The sequence below is a fragment of the Pristis pectinata genome, chromosome 5 (genome assembly GCF_009764475.1).
Source record: "Pristis pectinata isolate sPriPec2 chromosome 5, sPriPec2.1.pri, whole genome shotgun sequence".
NCBI classification, from domain to species: domain Eukaryota; kingdom Metazoa; phylum Chordata; class Chondrichthyes; order Rhinopristiformes; family Pristidae; genus Pristis; species Pristis pectinata.
In genome coordinates, this window is record NC_067409.1 from 105231094 (window position 1) to 105254589 (window position 23496).

General features: G+C 42.1%; 2 protein-coding genes across 4 annotated transcripts in view; one reads left to right on the top strand and one right to left on the bottom strand.

The window, feature by feature from the left end:
- The window catches only part of LOC127570729 (adenylate cyclase type 2-like), a 390852-nt gene extending 387223 nt beyond the window's left edge, over window positions 1-3629 (top strand). For all 3 annotated transcript variants that reach the window (XM_052016520.1, XM_052016521.1, XM_052016522.1), the window contains exon 27: window positions 2976-3629. In XM_052016520.1, coding sequence (XP_051872480.1) covers window positions 2976-3128 — 153 coding nt within the window. In that variant the 3' untranslated portion in view covers window positions 3129-3629. The remainder of the gene's footprint in view (window positions 1-2975) is intronic.
- A 7032-nt stretch (window positions 3630-10661) lies between these two features.
- cfap90 (cilia and flagella associated protein 90) lies at window positions 10662-20476 on the bottom strand. The gene is made up of 3 exons (XM_052016527.1): window positions 20293-20476; window positions 14650-14766; window positions 10662-11903 (listed from the first exon to the last, which is right to left on the bottom strand). Exons 1-3 carry the CDS (start codon window positions 20410-20412, stop codon window positions 11745-11747), a joined length of 396 nt encoding a protein of 131 aa, XP_051872487.1. The 5' UTR covers window positions 20413-20476; the 3' UTR covers window positions 10662-11744.
- Between the last annotated feature and the right edge of the window lie 3020 nt (window positions 20477-23496).

Sequence of the window (23496 nt, forward strand, 5' to 3'; positions counted from 1 at the left end):
ACAATAAGGAGAAGTTTCAGCCTGAAAGACCATGTGGTTTGATATGTGGATAAGGGATTATCAACTTCCAAATCTGACTGGAAAGTGTGTTTTTTTAATATATTCATTCAAGGGATGTGGGCTTCACAGACTGAGCCAGCATTTAGTTGCCTATCCCTACTTGCCCTTGAGAAGATGGTGGTGAGCTGCCTTCTTGAATCGCAGCAGGCCTGGAGGGGTGGGTATACCCACAATGATGTTAGAGAGGGAGTTTCAGGATTTTCACCTAGCAACGGTGAAGGAATGGTGATGTATTTCCAAGTCAGGATGGTGTGTGGCTTGGAGGGCAACTTCCAGGTGGTGGTGTTCCCCATTCTTGTGCTGCCTTTGTCCTGCTAGTTGGTAGCGGTCAGGGGTTTGGAAGTTTTCTTGCATGCACATTCCTTGGGAGAGGTAGATTGCTGATTAACATCTTGCTTAATTGGAGTGACATTTCAACTGATTTCCATATTAATGGTACATCTACAGGTTCTCCAAGTTTCCTGAGACATGCCAGTGAAGACAAATTAAGAGCACAATAGTAAAACAGAGTACTGAATAAAACTTACAAGGATAGCACAATAAATCTTCAGTACCCCCAGCTGCTTCCTTACCTGCTAGTGGAAATGGGTTTATTCACATATTTATTGGTTTATTATAGTCACATCTACCGAGATATAGTGAAACGTTTTTGTTTGTGTACCATCCAGACAGATCATGCCATACATAAGTACATCAAGGTAGTGAAAAGAAAAACAGAATGCAGGATACATATAGTGTTGCAGTTACAGAGAAAGTGCAATGCAGGTAGACAAATAAAGTGCAAGAGCCACGATGAGCTAGATTGGGAGATCAAGATTTCATCTTTTAGTTTATGATAAGGTCAGTTCAAGAGTCTGATAACAGCGGGATAGAAGCTGTCCTTGAGCCCGGTGGTATGTTCTCTCAAGCTTTTGTATCTTCTGCCCAATGAGAGAGGGGAGAAGAGAGAATGACTGGGGTGGGAGTGTTGGCTGCTTTCCAAAGGCAGTGGGAAGTGTAGACAGAGTCAATGAGGGGAGGTTGTTTGTGTGATGGGCTGGGCTGCATTCACAACTCTCTGCACAAAGACACAGGCATCTGTATGTGGGTTAAACTTGGCTATCAGGAGTTGAAACAGCATGATGGATATTCGCTGGATATTGGGAACAATTACTGGTGACAACTGGCTGCATTCTGAGTGGAGTTAGCACTTATCATGAACATAGATCACAAAATTCACCAAAGCAACACAGACCTGTTGGGCATAATGGTGAATTGGTTCCAAAGTGATGTCCAGTGTGTGCCAATGATCTCAAAGGAAGTTGTCCACACTGATCTAACATTCACAGTTGCTTGCTGTCAGAGGTCACTGGTGTACAGCAAGAATAAATACATAGTTCAAAGCAAAAAAAATATACACTTTCATAAGCATAAAAAAACAACAGAAAATGTTGTTCAACTTTGACTAACAAGAGAAATTAAAGGGAATATTCTGATCAAAATGCATAGATGAATGCCATGCTAACACATGAAATGTGGTAGAAACCATTGGCATGTTGAAAACATAAGCATGGTGATTGGACTGCTCTGATACAGCCCTGTTGCTCTTGGCAAATTGATTACCAAAAGAAATGTCTGTGGTACATAATTTGACCTTCTCAACGGTTCCGTCCTGTTATTTGCTGGAGGGCAGGAAGAAGAGGCGAAGGTTGGAAAAGGAGAATGAGAAGACAAACTAAATTGATTCTTTCTAGTCAGGCTGACTTTATATCATTCATTCTGTGATACCAGTTAACATCACTCCATTCCCCCAGTAGCATCAGACCCACACCTTACCAAGCTTCTGTTGCTGACTGTAATGGTGGCCCCTGAGCCAAATGAAAAAAAATACAAGGCAATGTGAAATAAACATTCCTAGCTAAATATATCAATCAAAACATACCAACCAGCATATAAGAATATTGGTGTGCTCTGATTTGAGGATTTAAGTTGGAGTCTTTATTTCCTCCTTGTACATTCCTTTAAGTTGTGTGTGTGCCTTTGGTCACATTCCTATGCACTGAGTCCTTGAGTTCTTGCAACATGGCTGGTGGAAGGCTGTTGACTTTCTGTGGTGGAGAATGCAGATGGCCTTTGGGTCTTTAAAAGCTTGGGCTCATTTTTCATGAGTAGTGGCAGTGTTGACTAAATGGCTGGCAAGCAAAACCAAAGCGTGAGGTCATTGAACTTCTTCCAGTACATTTCTCAATGTCTCCAATCATCTGGTGTGGTGAATCAGGATTCCAATGTCAATTATCAGAAGTAATTCAATTTTATCTGCTGGGTCTGGCAAGTGTAAAACAACATCAAGGAAACAAATGCCATCTGTGGGCTGCCTCATTTAATGTGTCTGTCCCATATACATATCGCCCTGGAAATACAATAATAAATTCATCGCATCAATGTGGCAGGAAGACTATTGTTTGAACCAGTAAGCACATGAAATGGAGAAGCAGCTTGAGCAAACATAGTAGCCTTCTGAATGTCCTCAGCTGCAAGAATACAACTTATTGTTGCTGATGTGTTGTACTTATGGTCAAATTTGTTGCAAAAGTTGAAGGAAATGAAGGAGATATGTTGGTCACACCTACCTTCTGCAATTTAATTGTGGGGTCCGGGCAAACATTAACAGGTCAAATTTAATGTAATTCTTTTAGGGTGAATAGTGGTAGTTGGCTTATTTTTGCATTTAACTCCTTTTAGCACCCCAAACTGCCTGGGAATGGGCAATAATTAGATGGAAAGCCTAAATATAAAATGCCATTTCTGTTATAATATTTGACAGTACTATGTTAGAGACTGAAGTCTCAAGAAAATAACATAACACAGTATAAAATATATAGAGAAAATTACTGTCGTGACAACCAGTCTTCAACTCTATGTTTAACTGTTCCTAGATCACAGAAGAAACAAGTAACATCTTACAAACACTTGGCTACAACTGTACATGCAGAGGAATTATAAATGTCAAAGGGAAAGGAGAACTTAAAACATACTTTGTAAACACAGAAATGACACGATCACTATCGCAAGGAAATATGGTGACCTGAAATACCGAAAGCTCTATGTCAATGAATAAATGTTCAGCAGCCAAGTAAGACAAGCCTCTGAAGGAGTGATCTCAAGTAATACCACTTGTACATAGGTTTGATTCTCTCCTTAGCTGCACATACATTGCCTATGTTTTGGAAATGTAGAGCTATTATTATCTAAGTTCATCCAATTTAGAAACATCCATATGTGCTGTGGACAGCTTATTTGCTTCAATTGAGCAAACTAATTGAATCACGTACAAAACCCGAGAATGCTGGAAATACTCAGCAGGTCAGGCACCATACGTGAAGAGAGAAACGGTTAATGTTTCAAGTCAATGGACTTTCATTAGAGTTCTGATTCTCTCTCCTTCGATGCTGCTTGAGCAGTTCCAACATTCTCAGTTTTTATTTCAGTTTTTCAGCATCTACAGATTTTTGCTTTTGGAAATGAATTACTTACAAGGACCTGTTTTTAAAATGTGTCTTGCATTGTTACATTGTTTTATAATAACTTATTAAACGTTTGTATGTTCTTCTATTTCCAGAATCTGTCATTTGTTGTTGCTCCATGGAAAAATAAACAAATGCTCTGATGCATTAAGGTTGACCTTATTTACCTTGCTATGTAGACTACAGCTTCTGCCACCAGTGGTCAGCTTTTCATTACCAGTTAATGTTTTCTCAAAACCTTCCCAGCACATCAAACTGGGTGTAAATTGTATTTGCATCCCTAATTACTTTAGAACTGATAGAGAAGAACTGCTGACCTAAATATTTGATGAAGCTGGAATCAGGACCTGATCTCTGTGCAAGGCACACTGCTCAAGACAAGTGATGCCAGTGAGAGGGTTGTAGTAAATTAATCGTCAGCAGACAACCACCCCCCTGGATTCCTACACGGGAGCCCACTCTTGCAGGGATTTCCTGACATAATACTGGGGGAAATAACCTCTCGAATCCTGAGGCAGTTCAAACCTTCAGCAAGATGCAGGACCCCAATGAGGATTGTAGAACTATGGATTAGGGACAGAGTAAGTTACCCTTAAAATTAATTTTCTTTAATATTTTAATTGTTTATTTTTTACATGCATTTATGTGTTTTAACTAACTTTTTAGTTCACATTTTTAATTATTCTTTGGTTTATAGATCTTAAATATCTCTGAATTACATACATAGTTAAGAACTATTAAAATTACTTACAGGTTTCTCAGCTGATAAAGCCCTGTCCCTTAGATTAATGGCTTTTTTGGGGGATCTGGACATCACAGCAAGACCAGTGTTTATTGCCCATTCCTAATTGTCCTTGAGAAGTTGGTGGAGAACCTTTGTGAATCATTGTAGCCCTTTTGGTGAATGTATTCCCAGATCTTGTTGGTCAGGAAGTTTCAGTAATTCAGTAATCCAAAATACGTACGGGTAGGTTAATATGGGTTTAAAATGGGCGGTGCGGATTCGTTGGGCCGGAAGGGCCTGTTACCACGCTGTAAATAAAATTTAATTTTAAAAAATTAACAAAACAAAGAAAGGACGAAGGAACTGGAATAAATTTCCAAGTCAAGACAGTGTGCAACTTTGGACAGAACCTACGGTGGCAGTGTTCCTATGTGCCTACTGCCTTTGTCCTTCTTTATAGCAACACACACAAAATGCTGGAAGAACTCAGCAGGTCAGGCAGCATCTATGGAGGGAAATGAACAGTCGACGTTTTGGGTCGAGATCTGACCTGCTGAGTTCCTCTAGCATTTTGTGTGTGCTGCTCCAGATCCCAGCACCTGTAGAATCTCTTGTGTCTCCTTCTTGGTAGTAAAGGCTGTGGGTGTGTTGGTGTAGCCTGGTAGTGCATTTTGTAGATGGTATATAATATAGCCACAGTGCACCAGTGATGGAGGGAATGACTACTTGTGAATGATGGGCTGCTTTGTCCTGGATGGAGTTGAGATTCCTGAGCTTTGTTGTAACTGCTCTCATCCAGGCAAATTGAGGTATTCAATTGCATTCCTGATGTGTGCCTTATTTGTCAGTGGAGACTCTGGTCAGTGGAGAGACAATTTCTGCAGGGTACCCAACTTCTGACATGCTCCTGCAGACACAGTATGCAGCTGAACCATTTGAGTTTCTGTTCAGTGGTAACCCTCCCAGAATATAGATAGTTAGGGGCTTGGCAATGGTAATACCATTGACTGTCAAAAGGTATGTAGTTAGATTCTATCTTGTTGGAGATGACCAGCTACCAGTGCTGGATTCTGATAAGTAAAGGAGGTGAGAATGGGAACCGTTAGGGGAGATGTGTACGGCAGATGGAACCAGAACCAGATAAGGGGGTGGCTGAACTGCGTGGGTAGTGGGTGGATGTAACCAGGAGGGGGAAGAGGACAAAAATAGGATGACCAGAGGGGGATTGGAAGGAGAGAGAGAGAGAGAGATATGGGGGGGTGGGGAAGAAAGGGAGGAAACAACCCAGAGGAGAGGGTTACCTAAAGTTGGAAAACTCAACATTCATGCCATTGGGTTGTAGACTATGCAGGCAGAATATGAGGTGCTGTTCCTCTAGTTTGCGTTGGGCCTCAGTCTGGCCATGTAGAAGGCCGAGGATGGACAGGTGAGTGTGGGAATGGGAAGGGGAATTAAAATGGCATGCAACCGGGAGCTCAGGGTGGCCATTGTGGACCAGGTGTAGGTGCTCTGCAAAACAGTTGCCAGTCTGTGTTTGTTCTCACTGATGAGGCTCTACGGGGCACTAGTGAGGCCTCATTTGGAATATTGTGCACCGTTTTGGGCCCCACATCTTAAGAGGGATGTGTTGACGTTGGAGAGGGTTCAGAGGAGATTTACGAGGATGATTCCAGGAATGAAAGGGCTTAAGTATGAGGAGCGTTTGTCGGCTCTTGGACTGTACTCGCTGGAGTACAGAAGAATGAGAGGGGACCTCATAGTGACATTTAAAATATTGATAGGAAAGGACAGAGTAAATGTGGCTAGGCTGTTTCCCTTGGTGGGTGAGTCCAGGACCAGAGGGCACAATCTTAGAATTAGAGGGTACAGTTTCAAAACAGAGATGAGGAAAAATTTCTTTAGCCAGAGGGTGGTGAATTTGTGGAACTCCTTGCCACGTACAGCAGTGGAAGCCAGATCAGTGGGGGCGTTCAAGGAGGAGATAGATAGATATCTAAATAGTCAGGATATCAAGGGATATGGGGATAAGGCCGGTAATTGGGATTAGAATAGTTTTTTTTTCTTCTGCTTCTTCTTCCCCCATTCCCCATTTCTCATTTCTATTTCCCTTTCCTTGGAGCAGACTCGATGGGCCGAATGGCCTGCTTCTGCTCCCTTGTGTTGTGATCTTGTGATCTTGTGATGTAGAGGAGGCCACATTGGGAAGACCAAATCCAGTAGACGAGGTTGGAAGAGGTGCACTTGGAAGGGCTGTTGAGGTGCCTGGATGGTGGTGAGGGAGGAGACATAAGGACAAGTGTTACACCTCCTGCGACTGCAGGGGAAAGTGCCAGGGGTCGGGGTGGGGGTGGGGGGGGTGTGGGGTTGATGAATGGACCAGAGAGTCATGGAGGGAGTGGTCTCTGCAGAAGGCAGGAAGGGGTAGTGGGGAGAAGATGTGGCTGGTGGTGGGATCTCGTTGCAGCTGGTGGAAATGACGAAAGGATGATATGCTGGATGCGGAGGCTCACAGGGTAAAAGGTGAGGACTAGGAGAATTCTATCTCTGTTCCCCTATTCCTTATTTTTCACCCTGTGAGCTCGTCATCATGGTGGACTCTCTCTGAATAATATTAATAATCCTTAGTTGTAAAATTTATGAATTCTTGCAGTAAAAGCAATGAACTAACTAGAAGACTCACAGTAAAAGTTAATAGGCCTTTGCAGTTACTTTGAACTAATATGATAAACAATTCTTTTGCTTCAGTTACCTTGGAGTTCCTGATGTAAGTAACGGAAGAACTCATACCTAATTACCTGTGATCTAATGCCTGCTGGTCTTACATCTGTGAATGGAAATTTATCTATTTATAGAGTGCTCATGAACCCTCCAACCTAGAAATTATAACATGCTGCATTGAGAGCACATAAAGGTTGTGTTTAAGATCCCCTAAGGAGTGATATTCTGTCAAGTACAAGGCCTAAGGCATCACACATAGTACAATAGTCCTTGCATTAGGAAACTCACACAAATGGCTTTCTTCTGCGGGCTCTTGTCATTAGTTATGATTTCCACCCAATTATCTGTAAGGAATAAATTTTAACATGTTTCCCAGTAGCAGCCAGCATCAATATGGGCTCTTTGAATAAAACATTGGAGCAAATTTCCCATCAAGATCCAGTACAGTTCTGCTGGTGAATATGCCCATAACTGGGCAATTCTCAAATAGGATACTCCAGGATACCAGCCATGGGACTTCTGGGCTGCCAGTTTGGACTCTAGGCTGGGAAATCTGCCTATTGAAGCCATGCTTAATTAACCTAGTGTAAGTTGAGTGAGCCATGACATGAATGGAAGAACACAATGCAAAACAATCAGCTGCTGAAAGAAAAGCAAATCTTTTCATTTCATTTAATTAAATTAATTTAAATGGTTTAATTGTTTTAACATTCTATGTTCTTTTTACTTGTAATTTTATAAAGTGATTAACAATGTTTAAAAATATAAATTATTGATTTTTGACGCGTGATTGAGAAAGTCTAAGACATTCAGAAACAATCAACTTAAACAACAGGTCTGGCCACCAATGAGTCGGGTCCTCACTGTTGTCCGTGCTGTTCCTTTCACTCTCACTGGCCTCTTGTGTCACACCAGGCCCCATGTCGCCCTACATTTTACAGAAGTGTTGGGAGCTGGGCTCTGGGTGCAAGACTATACCCTGGTTCCCAGTGGAATAAACTGCATGGTCCAGGGTACAGACTTGTGTGATTGGGCGCAGACAAACAAGTAAACTTCAGGCAACATGAGATGCCCCATCAGCAAGCCTTAATCATCCAGTTAAGAACAGCATTGCATTTTCTGCATTGGATAATTTTATGGAAGTGCTTTAAATGTGATTGAATTTTTAAACCAAAAGAATTATTGCATTATACACACAAATGTTGAATTGCATGGTGGAATATCTGGCCTCCTGGTGATTTTGCTTCCACCTCACCATCTTTTCCACTCCTGAAATACCTCCTACCAGAACTGGAGCCACTTTTAATTAATTGTCAAGCATAAGTTTACCAAAAAAAAAGCTCCAAATTTCTACCATTTCATTTGTACCATTTAAGGTTAATAATCAGGAACAGGAATACGTCAGGTATGAAAAAGGAGTAAACAGATTCTTTACATATCATATTTATTCAGTAATTTCAAACATATGTCAATTCCTAATAATCTACAACAAAACCAAGAGATCACATTCACAAACCAGTGTTACAAATTTTGTCAACATTTTCCAACAATCTTTTCTATTTGTATAGTTCATTTTCTTGCAAATTTTTCAGCTCTCCGTCTTTCAAACATTCCTTCCACATCTCATTTTCCCAAACCTGGCCATCCCCAGCTATCCTCCTCACTGCCAAACAATACCTCAAACATGGGCATACTGTAGGTGAGGCCACCCAGCAAACATTTTATTTTGGTTCTGTTACTGCACAATTTTTGAATGCAAACAGGGCAAGAGCACAAAAATAATCTTCCTTCCTGATTCTATACTGAGAGTAGTTTATGCCAGAGAATTAAAAACACATTTTTCCCCAAGGGAATATTAATTCAGAAGCAGCAAGTTTGCAACTGGGTCATTCACTTTTCTGAGTGGAGCTGGCAGAAGTCTTCAAATCATTGTTGTTCTTGTTCCTGAGTCAGGATTTGCCCTGCCAATGAATTGCTCAAAGTATAGAGGGGTGTAAAGATCAATCTTAGTTACTTTACCAGATAACTAGCAAGAATGCCTTCAGGAGTTGTCAGAGGGGAGCTAAGTATTCACCCTAAGAAAGGAAGAAGGAAGATTCACAAGTTCAATTTTCAGGTGCTAACAAATGAGAGAAACTGTTCTATGTTCTATGTTCTAGAGGCTCGTTCAATTAGTTTTTTAAAAAGTCACTTCAGCCATATGGAGATAGTTGACATTGAAACTGATTACCAGATCACTGTTCACATTGTTGGTTAGTGCAAGCAGTCAGCTGTAATCTAAAGTGGCAATTCGCTGTCTCTTTAACCTTTGAATTTATCTATTCTTAGCTCATAGCCTTTATCCTGCAAGTCCATATCATCAGTAACCTTGAGAAAATGATGATTGAGCCACTAGGATTGTTTGTTCCATATTCCAAGTACGTCGCCCACTACATCCCTTGCTATATAAAAGATGTGACACCAGATGACTTGTAAGCATGAAGTCAGAAAAGCAAAAGTTGATGATAATGTACTTGGAACCCAGAGGCCACAATGCACAAGGTTGTCCTTGACTGCAAAGTTATGAGACTCAGATCTCATGAATCCTTGTTGAAAAGAAGGATGTTTGAGCAAAGGCACAGCTTGTGTTGGCACAGTCTCCCAAGGCACAAGGGAATTAACAGGTAGAAAATTAGCAGTCAATTTGCTCATAGCAAGATGTTGCAGACAATGGGATAATGATGCCCATAAACCACTTCTAGTGACATTGATTAAGTTGAATGATAAATATTGGCCTGGACACGGCAGAGAAATCACTGTTCCTCCTCAGAATAATTCCATAAGTTTTTTTTTAAATACATACAGCCTCAAAAGAACAGACTAGATTTGATGTTTCATTTGCAAACTTGTATATTTATGCTGATACTCTGGTACAGTACTGAAGGAGTGCTGTACTGTTGAAATTGTCAAGTCTCTGGAGTAGAATTTGAACACATAAGCAAGGTACAGCCACTAAAATATAACTCACAAGTCAATTTGGCCCTCAAGTGATTTCATATGAGGTTCAAATTGTCACAATGGCTTATGTTTCAGCTCAAATTTTTAAAAGTTAACAATTGCGAAATCTCTGAGAATTCACTCATTGCAACTTAAGTACAATTTTTCCTTTCCAGATTCTTCAATTTGCAATCTAGAGCATTGGGACTCGGTGAATTGGAATAATGATACAATAGGCAGCACTCAGTCTTAAAGAGACTTTTGTTATTTCTGCCAGCTCAGTACTACCACAAACGATTTATACAAAGTTAGTTGCTTCTGTCAAAGTAACAAATAACATTTTCTTATTTATGTGGAAATCAGACAACTTCGAGCAACCACACATACAGCCGTTACCATTGCTGTCCAAGATACCCTGCGCCTTTATTCACAATTTCATTGGAGGGGTTCATCACTCACCTTTATTAAAGATGTTCTAACCTAATTTCAAATATATGAACTAATCTCAAGAGAAAAGGTCCACCCTGTCCACTCCAAGATAATTCCTTTTTCAGTGTGGCACATCCTAATTATTGCAAGCAACTTTCTGGTATTAAAAAGTAACAAACAAATGCAGTTTCATTGAAACAGATTTTAATTATTATTGATTTCAATTGAATAAAACTATATTTCTCTTTGATTCTGATACAGCGCCAAATAATCAACTTTTCTTCATTTGACTACCAGATTTTAAAATCAGTTTCAGACCTAATGATTCTCTTAAGCACATCAGATTGAAGAACTCTTAGATTGCTTCTCTCAGCACCTGGTCCCAGGTGTCCTTTCGTGGGTGATGCCCTTTTTGAATGCAGGAAAACTTTAGTAATCCAGCATCCGATTGTTCAGAAATTCTGATAGTTGGCATCTGGCTTACTCATTAGCCCAGAATATGAGCTGGGAGTCCAGAGTGCTAGCAGGGCCTGTGCCCAGAGCTGGAGCCAGGGTCTAGAGTTGTGGGCCAAAGGTGCAGCAGGTCCTGGGGTTGGGGTCCAGAACACCAGGAGTCAGGGAATTGAGTAGATTTGCAGTCAGAGCTGGGGTCCGGATTGCTTGTATATTTCTTTCTTGCTTTAAACTCACCAGATTCACTGGAAGATATATTATACCACGGTGTAAAATGTTGAAAAAAAGTGAAATAAAAGTGTAATTGGATATTGATCGGAGTAACATCCAACAGTCCAGAAAATCTGCCAGTAACAGCACCACCAAAGTACAAAAGGTGCTGGATTATCTGAGTTTTCCTGAAGTTGGCTGAAAAGAAACCCAAGAGGTGGAGGAGAAGTTCATCTTTGATTACATAGAACATTACAGCACAGTACAGGCCCTTCGGCCCACAATGTTGTGCTGACATTTTATCCTGCTCTAAGATCCATCTAACCCTTCCCTCCCACATAGCCCTCCATTTCTCTATCATACAGCACTAAAATATGTAATATGTACTCTGCTTAGCAAATTCACTTTCACACACCTCAGTGTCCCATGTTTAGTGCTAGTAACCAAGGGGGACTAATTTCTAGTAAATCTGTTAATAGAAAAGTGCAACAAACAGTGTTCACCATGTAGATTAGATGCAGATAATATGCATGAAGAACATTCCCAATCAAGCGTGAAGAAGTCCAATTTTTAATTAAGAATTCTCTTCAATTAAAAAAAGGGAGATGTACATTTAAAATTCCAGCTGTAATGAAGCAATAATCAGTCTGATGTTAGTCCCATGTTTTTTTTTATTCCTGATTCTCTTCCAGATAGTTAGCAATGCCATTTCTTCTGTAAAATTCTGCTTTCACTCGAGCAACTCTGACAAAACTTCGATTTGTTGGCTCGAGGTGGGGGCGTTTACCATAGAGTGACGATGATAACACTGGAACGGTTCGAGCTGTTTCCTGTGCAACACATAAGCAGATATTGCTGAAAAATGTTTGAAATATAAAACTACGATGCTGAAAGATCCTAAACAAAAAATGCTTAGATTAGTTCAATTAAACAAAAGTGAAAGTCTATTCATTTCATGCAATTTCAGATTTTTCTCCCAAAATCTCCAAATTTACCACTTTGATTATTCAGAAAAATTGATTTCTTGTCCAATTCCCTCTGTTGTCTTGGTAAAATTATTTCATTTGTATAATCTTTAGAAAATCAACCATATATCAGAGAAAGGTTTCATCCACACCACCTGAACAATAAACTGGCATTGCCCCTCTATTTGTAGAACCAATTCTATTCATCCCAATTCTGAAATATCTATACCAAGGCAGGAATAAAAACTGAAGCAGCTGGTGCTCTAAGATCCACCTAACACTTCGGTCCCACATAGTCCCCCATTACTCTATCATTCATATCATTCAGCACTAAAATATGTAATATTTTAATGTACTCTGCTTAGCAAATTCACTTTCACACACCTCAGTGTCCCATGTTTAGTACTAGTAACCAAGAGGGACTAATTTCTAGTAAATCTGTTCATAGAACAGTGCAACAAACAGTATTCACCATGTAAATTAGATGCAGATAATATGCATGAAGAACATTCAAATGTATCCCACCGCTCTCTAAAACTGTGGCTGATCTTCTATTGAAACTCCACCTTCCTACACCAAACCCATATCCCTCAAATTCCCTTGCCATTCATAGCCCTGCAACTTCGTAATTGAAGAGCTTTCATCATCTAAGTCCGAAATGGCCAATCTCTTATCCTAAAGCCTTTCAAGAATTTTATGCCTGAAAATTTTGACTCCCTAGCCTGTGCTGTCTGGTTTCTAATGGTGCAAAAAATGGCTAGACATATGCAGGGTAAGTAAATCATGAAGTCAATACATCAAAAACAAAACTAATTTTACCTCAGTACTGCCATTCTGGAGTTCAAAGCAACATTATCTTGAACACAATTCTGCTACATAAAGAAACCCCAACCAGGGCCATTTATTGAAATGATCTAGTACTTTAATATCAATTGCTGAATTCTTGTCACAGGCTAATTCTGTAATACTAGTTGATGCTTTCCAGAAAATGTTTCTTTAAGGTTGTTAAAAATCTACAAAAAGTAAAATGCCAGTTCTTATAGGTTTATCCAGAGTTCAAGACCTCTGCACAAATCAGCTGCTCATGGGCATGAGTGCATTGGTCGATATCCCCAGTACGACTGTGAGAGGGAGTTAGAGAGCACGCTGCGCTGAACAAGTTGACAAAAGAGGATGGAGATGGAAGAGGAGGAGGACGAGAAGAAAGGCTCTCAACAAGAACCCATATTTGAAGTGTTCAGGGACCATTTCTACCTGAACTTCACTGAGGGGCAATGTCAGCTATTTGTGCTTCACTGAAAGTTACTTATCCTTAACAGGCATTGATAACTGATTCTTACAAATAGATTTGTTAGATATTTTCAAAAACATACCTGCAAAATATTTTGGAACAATAAAATTTATTTAATGGTACAAATAGATCCCACCACACATTTAGCTTATCATCCATGTCTTTACTTTAGCTTTGACGGTTTGCTTTATATTCCAGTCCAACACTTAGGAAATTTGTAAATCCAAAAAAGTTAAAGGAAATAGGGAAGTGATTTGATGCATAACTTGCCTGACTAAAACCAGTCAGCTTATTGCAGAAGTAATATCCTGGATATTAACCTTCAAAGAAATTTCAGTGGAGACACCATTGCAGTACTGTTGGAGAAGGCTAATAACTTTAAAAATGTACAACTCCCAATATCAGCAGTAAGCACAGGCATTTGTCAGAATCTGCATTCAGCTTGTGACTAGAAGCAAGTTGGAGACACCATCTGTTTCCTCACTCAGGGTCATTACTGTGGCTCTCTCTGCCCAATTAACGCTTTTCATCAGGCATTCTCAGAGGGTGGTAAAGCAAGGGATTGCTGCACTAAAATGAGGGATGCCGGACTAGGAATGTTCAAGGAATGGGTAGTGATAGGAGAATCAGGTTGGTGTGCAAAAGTGGTTCCAGGACTCTTCTCCATTCTCCCACTCACTCACCTGATTTTGAATAGAATAGACGGGAAATATTTAACAAGAACTTTGCAAAACCATTACAAGCCATTTGACATAAATTTAATCAAGAAAGAAACTTAATGAATAGTGAGCATTTCCTTTTGCATTAATTGTTGTTACTGATGTGGTAAACACAAGGGGCAGGAATAAGGTAGATAGTAAGAAACATTTCCTCATCTCAGACTACAGGACATAGGATCTATAGGAGGGTGCAGGAGGTTTAGAGGGGATCTGAGGATTTTTTTTCATACCAGAGTGTGGTTGGAATCTGGAACACAGTGTCAGAGTGGGTGGTGAAGGCACAGACTCAAAATTTTTAAGTATGTAGGCAAGCACTTGAAGACTAATGACCAAGTATTGGTACATGGGATTACAACCGATCGGTGCTTGACGGTGAGCCAAAGGACCTGTTCTTGTACCGTACAACTCAATGATTCTATAAACAACTGGTTGGCAGAACGACATTACAGCATGGTAAAAGGTTGCGTATTTACAACAGTTCTTCTAGGCACCCATCGTCTGAAAAGCCAACGTCCCTGTTACTTGGATGATACCAGTTCACCCAAGCATAATAATTCAATGATAGTGGTGTCCCTTTTAACAGAATAAAGCTGTAACACACCTCAGTGTTCACATTAAGACCTTGGCCGTGGCTGTATTCTCGATCATCACGATGAATCTTATTATTATATCCTTGTTGCACTTTAAAAACCTGATCGTAAATCAGCACGGATACTTCCTAAAAGGAAAGCAAAATACTTTAACAACCATAGAAAGTCCTCGATTGGTCATAACGATAGTATAGAAGCACTTCAATTTACTAGACTATAACTCAGTCCCTATGGTGTTTATCATGGAAACTACATAGTAAATGTCTGCTTTCTTACAAATCTTTCCCTTCCACTATAAACCTTGAAGTTGCTGCTGCTCTGTTATTGTAGCTTCATCAAAAGTGCAGCTGAAACCTCAAAGGTTCACACGAACAAGCTTTACCACATTTTCAATGAAATTTAGGGATAATAGTAGTGCTGTGGTTTGGTTAATAATCTGGTAATTCAGAAACCAAAATTGAGGATCTACAAATAAGGATTTGCTTATTTGTCTATCACTGCTGGTAAATTTAAATTCAATCGATTACATAAAGAAATTAAAAAGCAGACACTTGTTACAGTGACAATGAAACTACTGATTACTGTAAAAACTATCTGCTTCTCCAATATATTTTCAGGAAAGTACTCTTACCCAGTGAGGCCTATATGACTCCAGATTCACAGCAATACGAGTGACTCTTAACAGCTCTCTGAAGTGGTTTAGGAAGACATTCAGTTCATGGCAAAGGCAGCATTACAGAGGTAGAAAATATGCAATCCATATGGAAGTACTATGGAAACATGTTGAACTATTTCAGTGAAAATTCATCTTAGGACCAACTAAACCAAGATGTTAAGAGTCTGATCAACCTAAAGTACTGGCTAGGAAGGAAGATTGAATCATTGGTGAAGGTATGGAGATTGTGGTGGATGCTAAGGAAAATGACTTTGAATTTCCCAATGTTTAGTTGGAGAAAGTTGTGCATCAATCTAGAAACAAATGTCATACAAGCTGTCATTAATTGAAAGCTTTATCACTTTATTTCTAACTGGAAGTGAATTTTATTATTTTCAGAAAATATGCCCCTTATATTCATAAATAAAACTAATATAATTCATGACATTTTTATTATGCTTTTAAAAGATGTGCCATCTGATGGGAAAGCAAGTTCTTCTTAGATTGATAAAATCTGACAAATGTAAAAAAAATGTTCGGGGTTTAATTATACTAATTGAAATGACTTCCAATAAAATGATGGTTTGAACATATTCTACGTAGCATGAAAGATAGGGGAAGGAAGCAAAAAGGGGAAACAGCGGTAATGATAAATGAGATTAATGCGGTGCTGGAGAGAGGATATCCCAAGATGATCAAGGACAGAATCTGTTTACAGTTAAGAAACAATAGAGGTGCAACTATAATACTGGGATTATTCTGTAGGCCACCAACTAGTGGGAAGGACATCAAAGAACAAACTTGCAGGGATATTGCAGAGGTATGCAAAAGCCATTGGTTAGTAATAATGGGGGACTTCAAGTAAGTATAGACTGCGATAGCAATAAGAAGAGGAGAAAAGGAAGGAGAGGGTTTTCAGAAGTGTTTCTGTCACAATGAAGAAGGTGGCATTCCATATTTGGTTCCTGGAAATGAACCAGGCCAAGTGGAGCAAGCATCAGAGGGGCAACAGAGAGGAAACAGTGATCAAAATATAATGTTTAGTATAGCTATGGAAAAGAATATGGACCACTTCAAGGTAAAACCAGCCAAATGGAAAAGGGCCATTTTCAGAGGAATGAAAACAGATTTGGACTCAGTAAACTGGAATTGAAATGAGTTAACATTATAGGTCAAAGACCCTTTGTCTGAAGAAGGGTCTTTGACCTGAAATGTTAGTTTATTCTTTGTCCACAGGTGCTGCCTGACCTGCTGAGTGTTCCAAACATTTTCTTTTATTTTTAAATCCATATTTCTCCCATCTGCTGTTTTTTTTATTATTATTTATTAAAGGCAGGCATGGTAGTGTAGCTGTTAGTGTAACGCTATTACAGTGCCAGCGACCCGGATTCAATTCCAGCCATTGTCTGTAAGGAGTTTGTATGTTCTCCCCATGACTGTGTGGGTTTCCCCTGGGTGCTCTGATTTCCTCCCACATTCCAAAGACGTACGGGTTTGGAAGTAGTGGGCATGCTATGTTGGCAACGGAAGCGTGGCGACACTTGTGGGCTGCCCCCAGAACTTTCTACACAAAGATGCATTTCACTGTGTGTTTTGATGTACATGTGACTAATAAAGAGATCTTATAATCTTAATCTTATTTTATAAAATTGTGATTAAAGTGTGAGGTGTTGCATTTTGGAAGGACAAATCAAGGGAGGACATACACAGTAAATGGTAGGGCACTGAGGAGTGCGGAGGAACAAAGGGATCTGGGAGTTCAGATACATAATTCCTTGAAAGTGGCGTCACAGGTAGACAGGGTTGTAAAAAAGGCTTTTGGCATCCTGGCATTTATAAATCAAAGTATTGAGTATAAAAGTTGAAATGTTTTGGTGAGGTTGTATAAGACATTGGTGAGACCAAATTTAGAATATTGTGAATGTTGCCGGGTCTTCAGGAGTTGAGTTACAGGGAAAGATTGAGCATGTTAGGACTTTATTCCTTGGAGCGGAGAAGAATGAGGGGAGATATGATAGAGGTTTATAAAATGATGAGGGGTATAGACAGAGTTAATTCAAGTAGGCTCTTTCCACCTAGATTAGGAGAGATGAGTACAAGAGGACATGGCTTTAGGGTGAAAGGGGAAAGGTTTAGGGGGAACATTAGAGGGAACTTCTTCACTCAAATAGTGGTGGGAGTGTGGAATGGGCTGCCATCTGATGTGGTAAATGTGGGCTCGCTCTTAACATTTAAGAGTAAATTGGATAGATACATGGACGAGAGGTCTAGAGGGGTATAGGCTGGGGGCAGGTAAATGGGACTAGCAGAATAATGTTTCGGCACAGACTAGAAGGGCCAAATGGCCTGTTTTCTGTGCTGTAGTTTTCTCTGGTTCTAAAGCCTTGCAGTCAAAACTATAATTGGACAACAGGTGGCATTTAAGGTAGTGAGACTTCAGTTTAATCAAGGTACATTTCCATTAAAGAGAAGAGTAGGGAAATTAAAGCCTGAACTCTCTGGATGACAAAAATATTGAGAATAAAATAGAACAGGAAAGAAGAGCTGTGGCAGATGCCAGGCTTTAACACAAGTGAGAACCAAGCCAATTATAGGAAGCTCAGAGGGGAAATTAAAAAAAGACAAGAGAGTGAGAAAAGACTGGCAGCAAACATGCAAGTGCTCCATAGGCATATGCATCGGCAATAAGGTTCTAGCAGAAAAGGTGTACAGGAACCAAATCCACTCACAGAGGCAGAGGGCATGACCAGACTACTATATGAGCTATAGGCGTACTATACCACATCAGTGTTCACAAAGGAAGAAATACTACTGGAGTCTCAGTAAAGGAAAATACATTTCAGATCCTGTTGGGCTAAAAATTGATAATGAAGAGAAAAGCCAGCTGAACCTGAAGAGAATAAAATCACATAGTCCTGAAGGGATGCATCCTCTCTTGCCAAGGGAAGTAGGGGAAGAAATTACAGAAATTCTAGGCACAATATTCCAAACATCTGTATATTTAGGGGTGGTATCCGAGAGCTGAAAATTTGCAATGTTACACCCTTGTTTAAAAAAGAAAGATGCAGGGATAAACCCAGTAACTATAGACTGGTTACTTTAACCTCAGTACAGGGGAAAGTTTTAGAACGATAATCATGGACAGAATTAGCAGTCACTTGGTCAAATGTGATTGGCTAGAGAAAGCCATCATAGATTTATTAAAGACAATTTAGTCTAACTGACGATAACAGTTTCTTTTCTGATGCAGTAGCAGAGGGAGTCGATGAGAGAGATGCAGATGATGTATTTTCAAAAGATATTTGAAGAGGTGCCACATTGAGATTAAAAGCCATGGATTAAAAGGGGCTGCCACCGGAAGGATGGACAATTGGTTAACTAACAGGAAACAGAGTAGTAGAAAAGTAGAAAAAGAAGTGCATAGACAAGTTCACCAGGGAGTAGGTATATATCATACATTAATGATTTGGACTTTCCAAATAAACAGAATGAACAAAACTTGCAATGTAATGAACTGTGAGGTGGAGAACAGTAGACTTCAAGGAGATGTAAGGAAGCAGGTGGAACGAGCAGATAGGTGACAAGCATTTAATATGAAGTGTTACATTTTGAGAAGAATTTTTCTTTAAAAAAATCAATATAAAGTAGATGGTAAAATTCTAAAAGGTGTACAAAACCAGATCAGAAATGTATGTGCATAATTTTTTATGAAAGTGGCAGGCATGTTGAGAAACTGGTTAAGAAGCCAAAGGGTATCTTGAGCTTTATAAATAAAAGCATAGAATGCCAGAACAAGGAAGTCATGATGAATCTTCATAAGACACTAGCTCAGCCAGAACTGGACCATAGTTTCCAGCTGGACATCACATTTCGGGAAAAATATAGTGGTTTGGAGACAGCGCAAAAGAAATTTACAAATAGGGTTTCTGAGGGACTTTGGTTGTGTGGACAGACTGGAGAGGGTGGAATGATTCTCCTTGGAACAGAGGGGATCTGAGAGGCAGTTATAATCATTAAGAGTGTAGAGCAGATACAAAGATATTGTTCCCAACAGCAGAGAAATCAAGAATCCAAGAACATTGAATTCAAGTATATAAAATCATGAGAGATATAGATAGGGTAAATAGTCAGAGTCTTTTTTAACCAGGGTAGGAATGTATAATACTTAGAGAGAATAGATTTAGGTTGGAGGAGAGTAGTTTTAAAGAGATGTGCGAGGTAAGTTTTTTTTAAACAGGTAGGTGCCTGGAATGCACTGCCGGGGAAGTGGTGAAAGCAGACACAACAGTGACAGTCAAGAGGCATTTTAGACAGGCACATGAACGGGGTGGGGGGGGGGGGGGGTGGATGGCCGGGTATAGACCATGTGCAGGCAGAAGGGATTAGTTTAAGTCGGCATCATGGCCGGCACAGACATCCTGGGCCAAAGGTCCTGTTCCTGTACAGTTGTATGTTTAACTAAGTGGCCAGAACAAGTACAAAGGCAATTTAAAATGTTGTAATGAGCGAGTAAGGCGGGAATGTACTGCCAGGGGTAATAACAAGTACTGAACTGGATGAATGTCTGAAAGGGGAGAATTCGCTAGAGGCCGGGGGCACAGGACGAGCCAGATACCCTCTTCATAAACTGGTACAGGCGGTATGGGCCGAATGGCCCCTTCCGGCCTAAAATTCTGTCATTTCCCTGGACGAAATACAGAAGGAGCAGATCATTCAGCTGCCACGTTGCTGTCACCCAACGTGTCAGCTGCCCTTGTGCCTCACGGGCTGTCACACTTGGAAGGCATTTCCTGAGGTGGAAGTAGATTCAATGACAACCTCTAAAGAGGAGTGGGATAAATTGAGAGGCAGAGGCATCGATGGGGTGCACGACTCCAGAACCCATTTCATTCTGGTTCTGTTGCCGCCAGCAGTGGGCCGAGAGATCATTGTGAGGAGGCTGCCCGGGGGCGGTGAGGGAGACGGTGGGGGGGGGGGGGGAGGGGGGATGAGCACTCACTTTCTTCTGATTACCAAAGTAAGTTATCTCATTGGCGTCTCGCCTCTCGGGGATGAAGCTGAAGGCCGATAAGGCGGAGAGCGGCGTGTTCTTGCTGATGCGTTTGCTGATCTCGGTCATGTCCTGCCGTTGTCTGGGGTGGCAGCGGGGCTGCGGCTCTTCCGGCGTCCTCCCGTTGCTAGGGTTACCGACGCGCTGGCCGGGTCACATGATCAGCAGCGCCCTCCGCCGCCGCCCGCGCCCGCTTCTCCATGACGTCACAGCGCCCCCCCCCCCCGCCCCCGCAACAGCCGCGGCGGCGAGCCCACGGTGATTGGACGGGACTGCCGTCCCCCGGTGACGTCACAATAGGTCCCTAATGAGCTGGGATCCCAGCTGCAGGTACCTCGGGTCACGTGCACGGCAGCAATGTGTGTGTACAGGGCAGGTACATGTGTGTACAGGGCAGGTACATGTGTGTACAGGGCAGCAATGTGTGTACAGGGCAGGTACATGTGTGTACAGGGCAGCAATGTGTGTGTACAGGGCAGGTACATGTGTGTACAGGGCAGCAATGTGTGTGTACAGGGCAGCAATGTGTGTACAGGGCAGGTACATGTGTGTACAGGGCAGCAATGTGTGTACAGGGCAGGTACATGTGTGTACAGGGCAGGTACATGTGTGTACAGGGCAGGTACATGTGTGTACAGGGCAGCAATGTGTGTGTACAGGGCAGCAATGTGTGTGTACAGGGCAGCAATGTGTGTACAGGGCAGGTACATGTGTGTACAGGGCAGCAATGTGTGTACAGGGCAGGTACATGTGTGTACAGGGCAGCAATGTGTGTGTACAGGGCAGGTACATGTGTGTACAGGGCAGCAATGTGTGTGTACAGGGCAGGTACATGTGTGTACAGGGCAGCAATGTGTGTGTACAGGGCAGCAATGTGTGTACAGGGCAGGTACATGTGTGTACAGGGCAGCAATGTGTGTACAGGGCAGGTACATGTGTGTACAGGGCAGCAATGTGTGTACAGGGCAGGTACATGTGTGTACAGGGCAGCAATGTGTGTACAGGGCAGCAATGTGTGTGTACAGGGCAGGTACATGTGTGTACAGGGCAGCAATGTGTGTGTACAGGGCAGGTACATGTGTGTACAGGGCAGGTACATGTGTGTACAGGGCAGCAATGTGTGTGTACAGGGCAGGTACATGTGTGTACAGGGCAGCAATGTGTGTACAGGGCAGGTACATGTGTGTACAGGGCAGCAATGTGTGTGTACAGGGCAGGTACATGTGTGTACAGGGCAGCAATGTGTGTACAGGGCAGGTACATGTGTGTACAGGGCAGCAATGTGTGTGTACAGGGCAGGTACATGTGTGTACAGGGCAGCAATGTGTGTACAGGGCAGGTACATGTGTGTACAGGGCAGGTACATGTGTGTACAGGGCAGCAATGTGTGTGTACAGGGCAGGTACATGTGTGTACAGGGCAGCAATGTGTGTGTACAGGGCAGCAATGTGTGTGTACAGGGCAGCAATGTGTGTACAGGGCAGGTACATGTGTGTACAGGGCAGCAATGTGTGTACAGGGCAGGTACATGTGTGTACAGGGCAGGTACATGTGTGTACAGGGCAGCAATGTGTGTGTACAGGGCAGGTACATGTGTGTACAGGGCAGCAATGTGTGTGTACAGGGCAGCAATGTGTGTGTACAGGGCAGCAATGTGTGTACAGGGCAGGTACATGTGTGTACAGGGCAGCAATGTGTGTACAGGGCAGGTACATGTGTGTACAGGGCAGCAATGTGTGTGTACAGGGCAGGTACATGTGTGTACAGGGCAGCAATGTGTGTGTACAGGGCAGGTACATGTGTGTACAGGGCAGCAATGTGTGTGTACAGGGCAGCAATGTGTGTACAGGGCAGGTACATGTGTGTACAGGGCAGCAATGTGTGTACAGGGCAGGTACATGTGTGTACAGGGCAGCAATGTGTGTACAGGGCAGCAATGTGTGTGTACAGGGCAGGTACATGTGTGTACAGGGCAGCAATGTGTGTGTACAGGGCAGGTACATGTGTGTACAGGGCAGGTACATGTGTGTACAGGGCAGCAATGTGTGTGTACAGGGCAGGTACATGTGTGTACAGGGCAGCAATGTGTGTGTACAGGGCAGGTACATGTGTGTACAGGGCAGCAATGTGTGTACAGGGCAGGTACATGTGTGTACAGGGCAGCAATGTGTGTGTACAGGGCAGGTACATGTGTGTACAGGGCAGCAATGTGTGTACAGGGCAGGTACATGTGTGTACAGGGCAGCAATGTGTGTGTACAGGGCAGGTACATGTGTGTACAGGGCAGCAATGTGTGTGTACAGGGCAGCAATGTGTGTACAGGGCAGGTACATGTGTGTACAGGGCAGCAATGTGTGTACAGGGCAGGTACATGTGTGTACAGGGCAGCAATGTGTGTACAGGGCAGCAATGTGTGTACAGGGCAGCAATGTGTGTGTACAGGGCAGGTACATGTGTGTACAGGGCAGGTACATGTGTGTACAGGGCAGCAATGTGTGTGTACAGGGCAGGTACATGTGTGTACAGGGCAGCAATGTGTGTACAGGGCAGGAATGTGTGTGTACAGGGCAGCAATGTGTGTACAGGGCAGGTACATGTGTGTACAGGGCAGCAATGTGTGTGTACAGGGCAGGTACATGTGTGTACAGGGCAGGTACATGTGTGTACAGGGCAGGTACATGTGTGTACAGGGCAGCAATGTGTGTGTACAGGGCAGGTACATGTGTGTACAGGGCAGGTACATGTGTGTGTACAGGGCAGGTACATGTGTGTACAGGGCAGCAATGTGTGTGTACAGGGCAGCAATGTGTGTACAGGGCAGGTACATGTGTGTACAGGGCAGCAATGTGTGTGTACAGGGCAGGTACATGTGTGTACAGGACAGCAATGTGTGTGTACAGGGCAGGTACATGTGTGTACAGGGCAGCGATGTGTGTGTACAGGGCAGGTACATGTGTGTACAGGGCAGCGATGTGTGTGTACAGGGCAGGTACATGTGTGTACAGGGCAGCGATGTGTGTGTACAGGGCAGGTACATGTGTGTACAGGGCAGCGATGTGTGTGTACAGGGCAGGTACATGTGTGTACAGGGCAGCAATGTGTGTGTACAGGGCAGCAATGTGTGTGTACAGGGCAGGTACATGTGTGTACAGG

Excerpts from the sequence above, each read along its gene's own strand:
- cfap90 (XM_052016527.1), bottom strand. The coding sequence starts at position 20,412 with ATGACCGAGATCAGCAAACGCATCAGCAAGAACACGCCGCTCTCCGCC. Across the intron at positions 14,767-20,292 it reads ACTTTGGTAATCAGAAGAAA|GAAGTATCCGTGCTGATTTA; the intron begins GTGAGTGCTCAT and ends CTTTCCTTTTAG. Across the intron at positions 11,904-14,649 it reads GTCTTAATGTGAACACTGAG|GAAACAGCTCGAACCGTTCC; the intron begins GTGTGTTACAGC and ends TGTGTTGCACAG.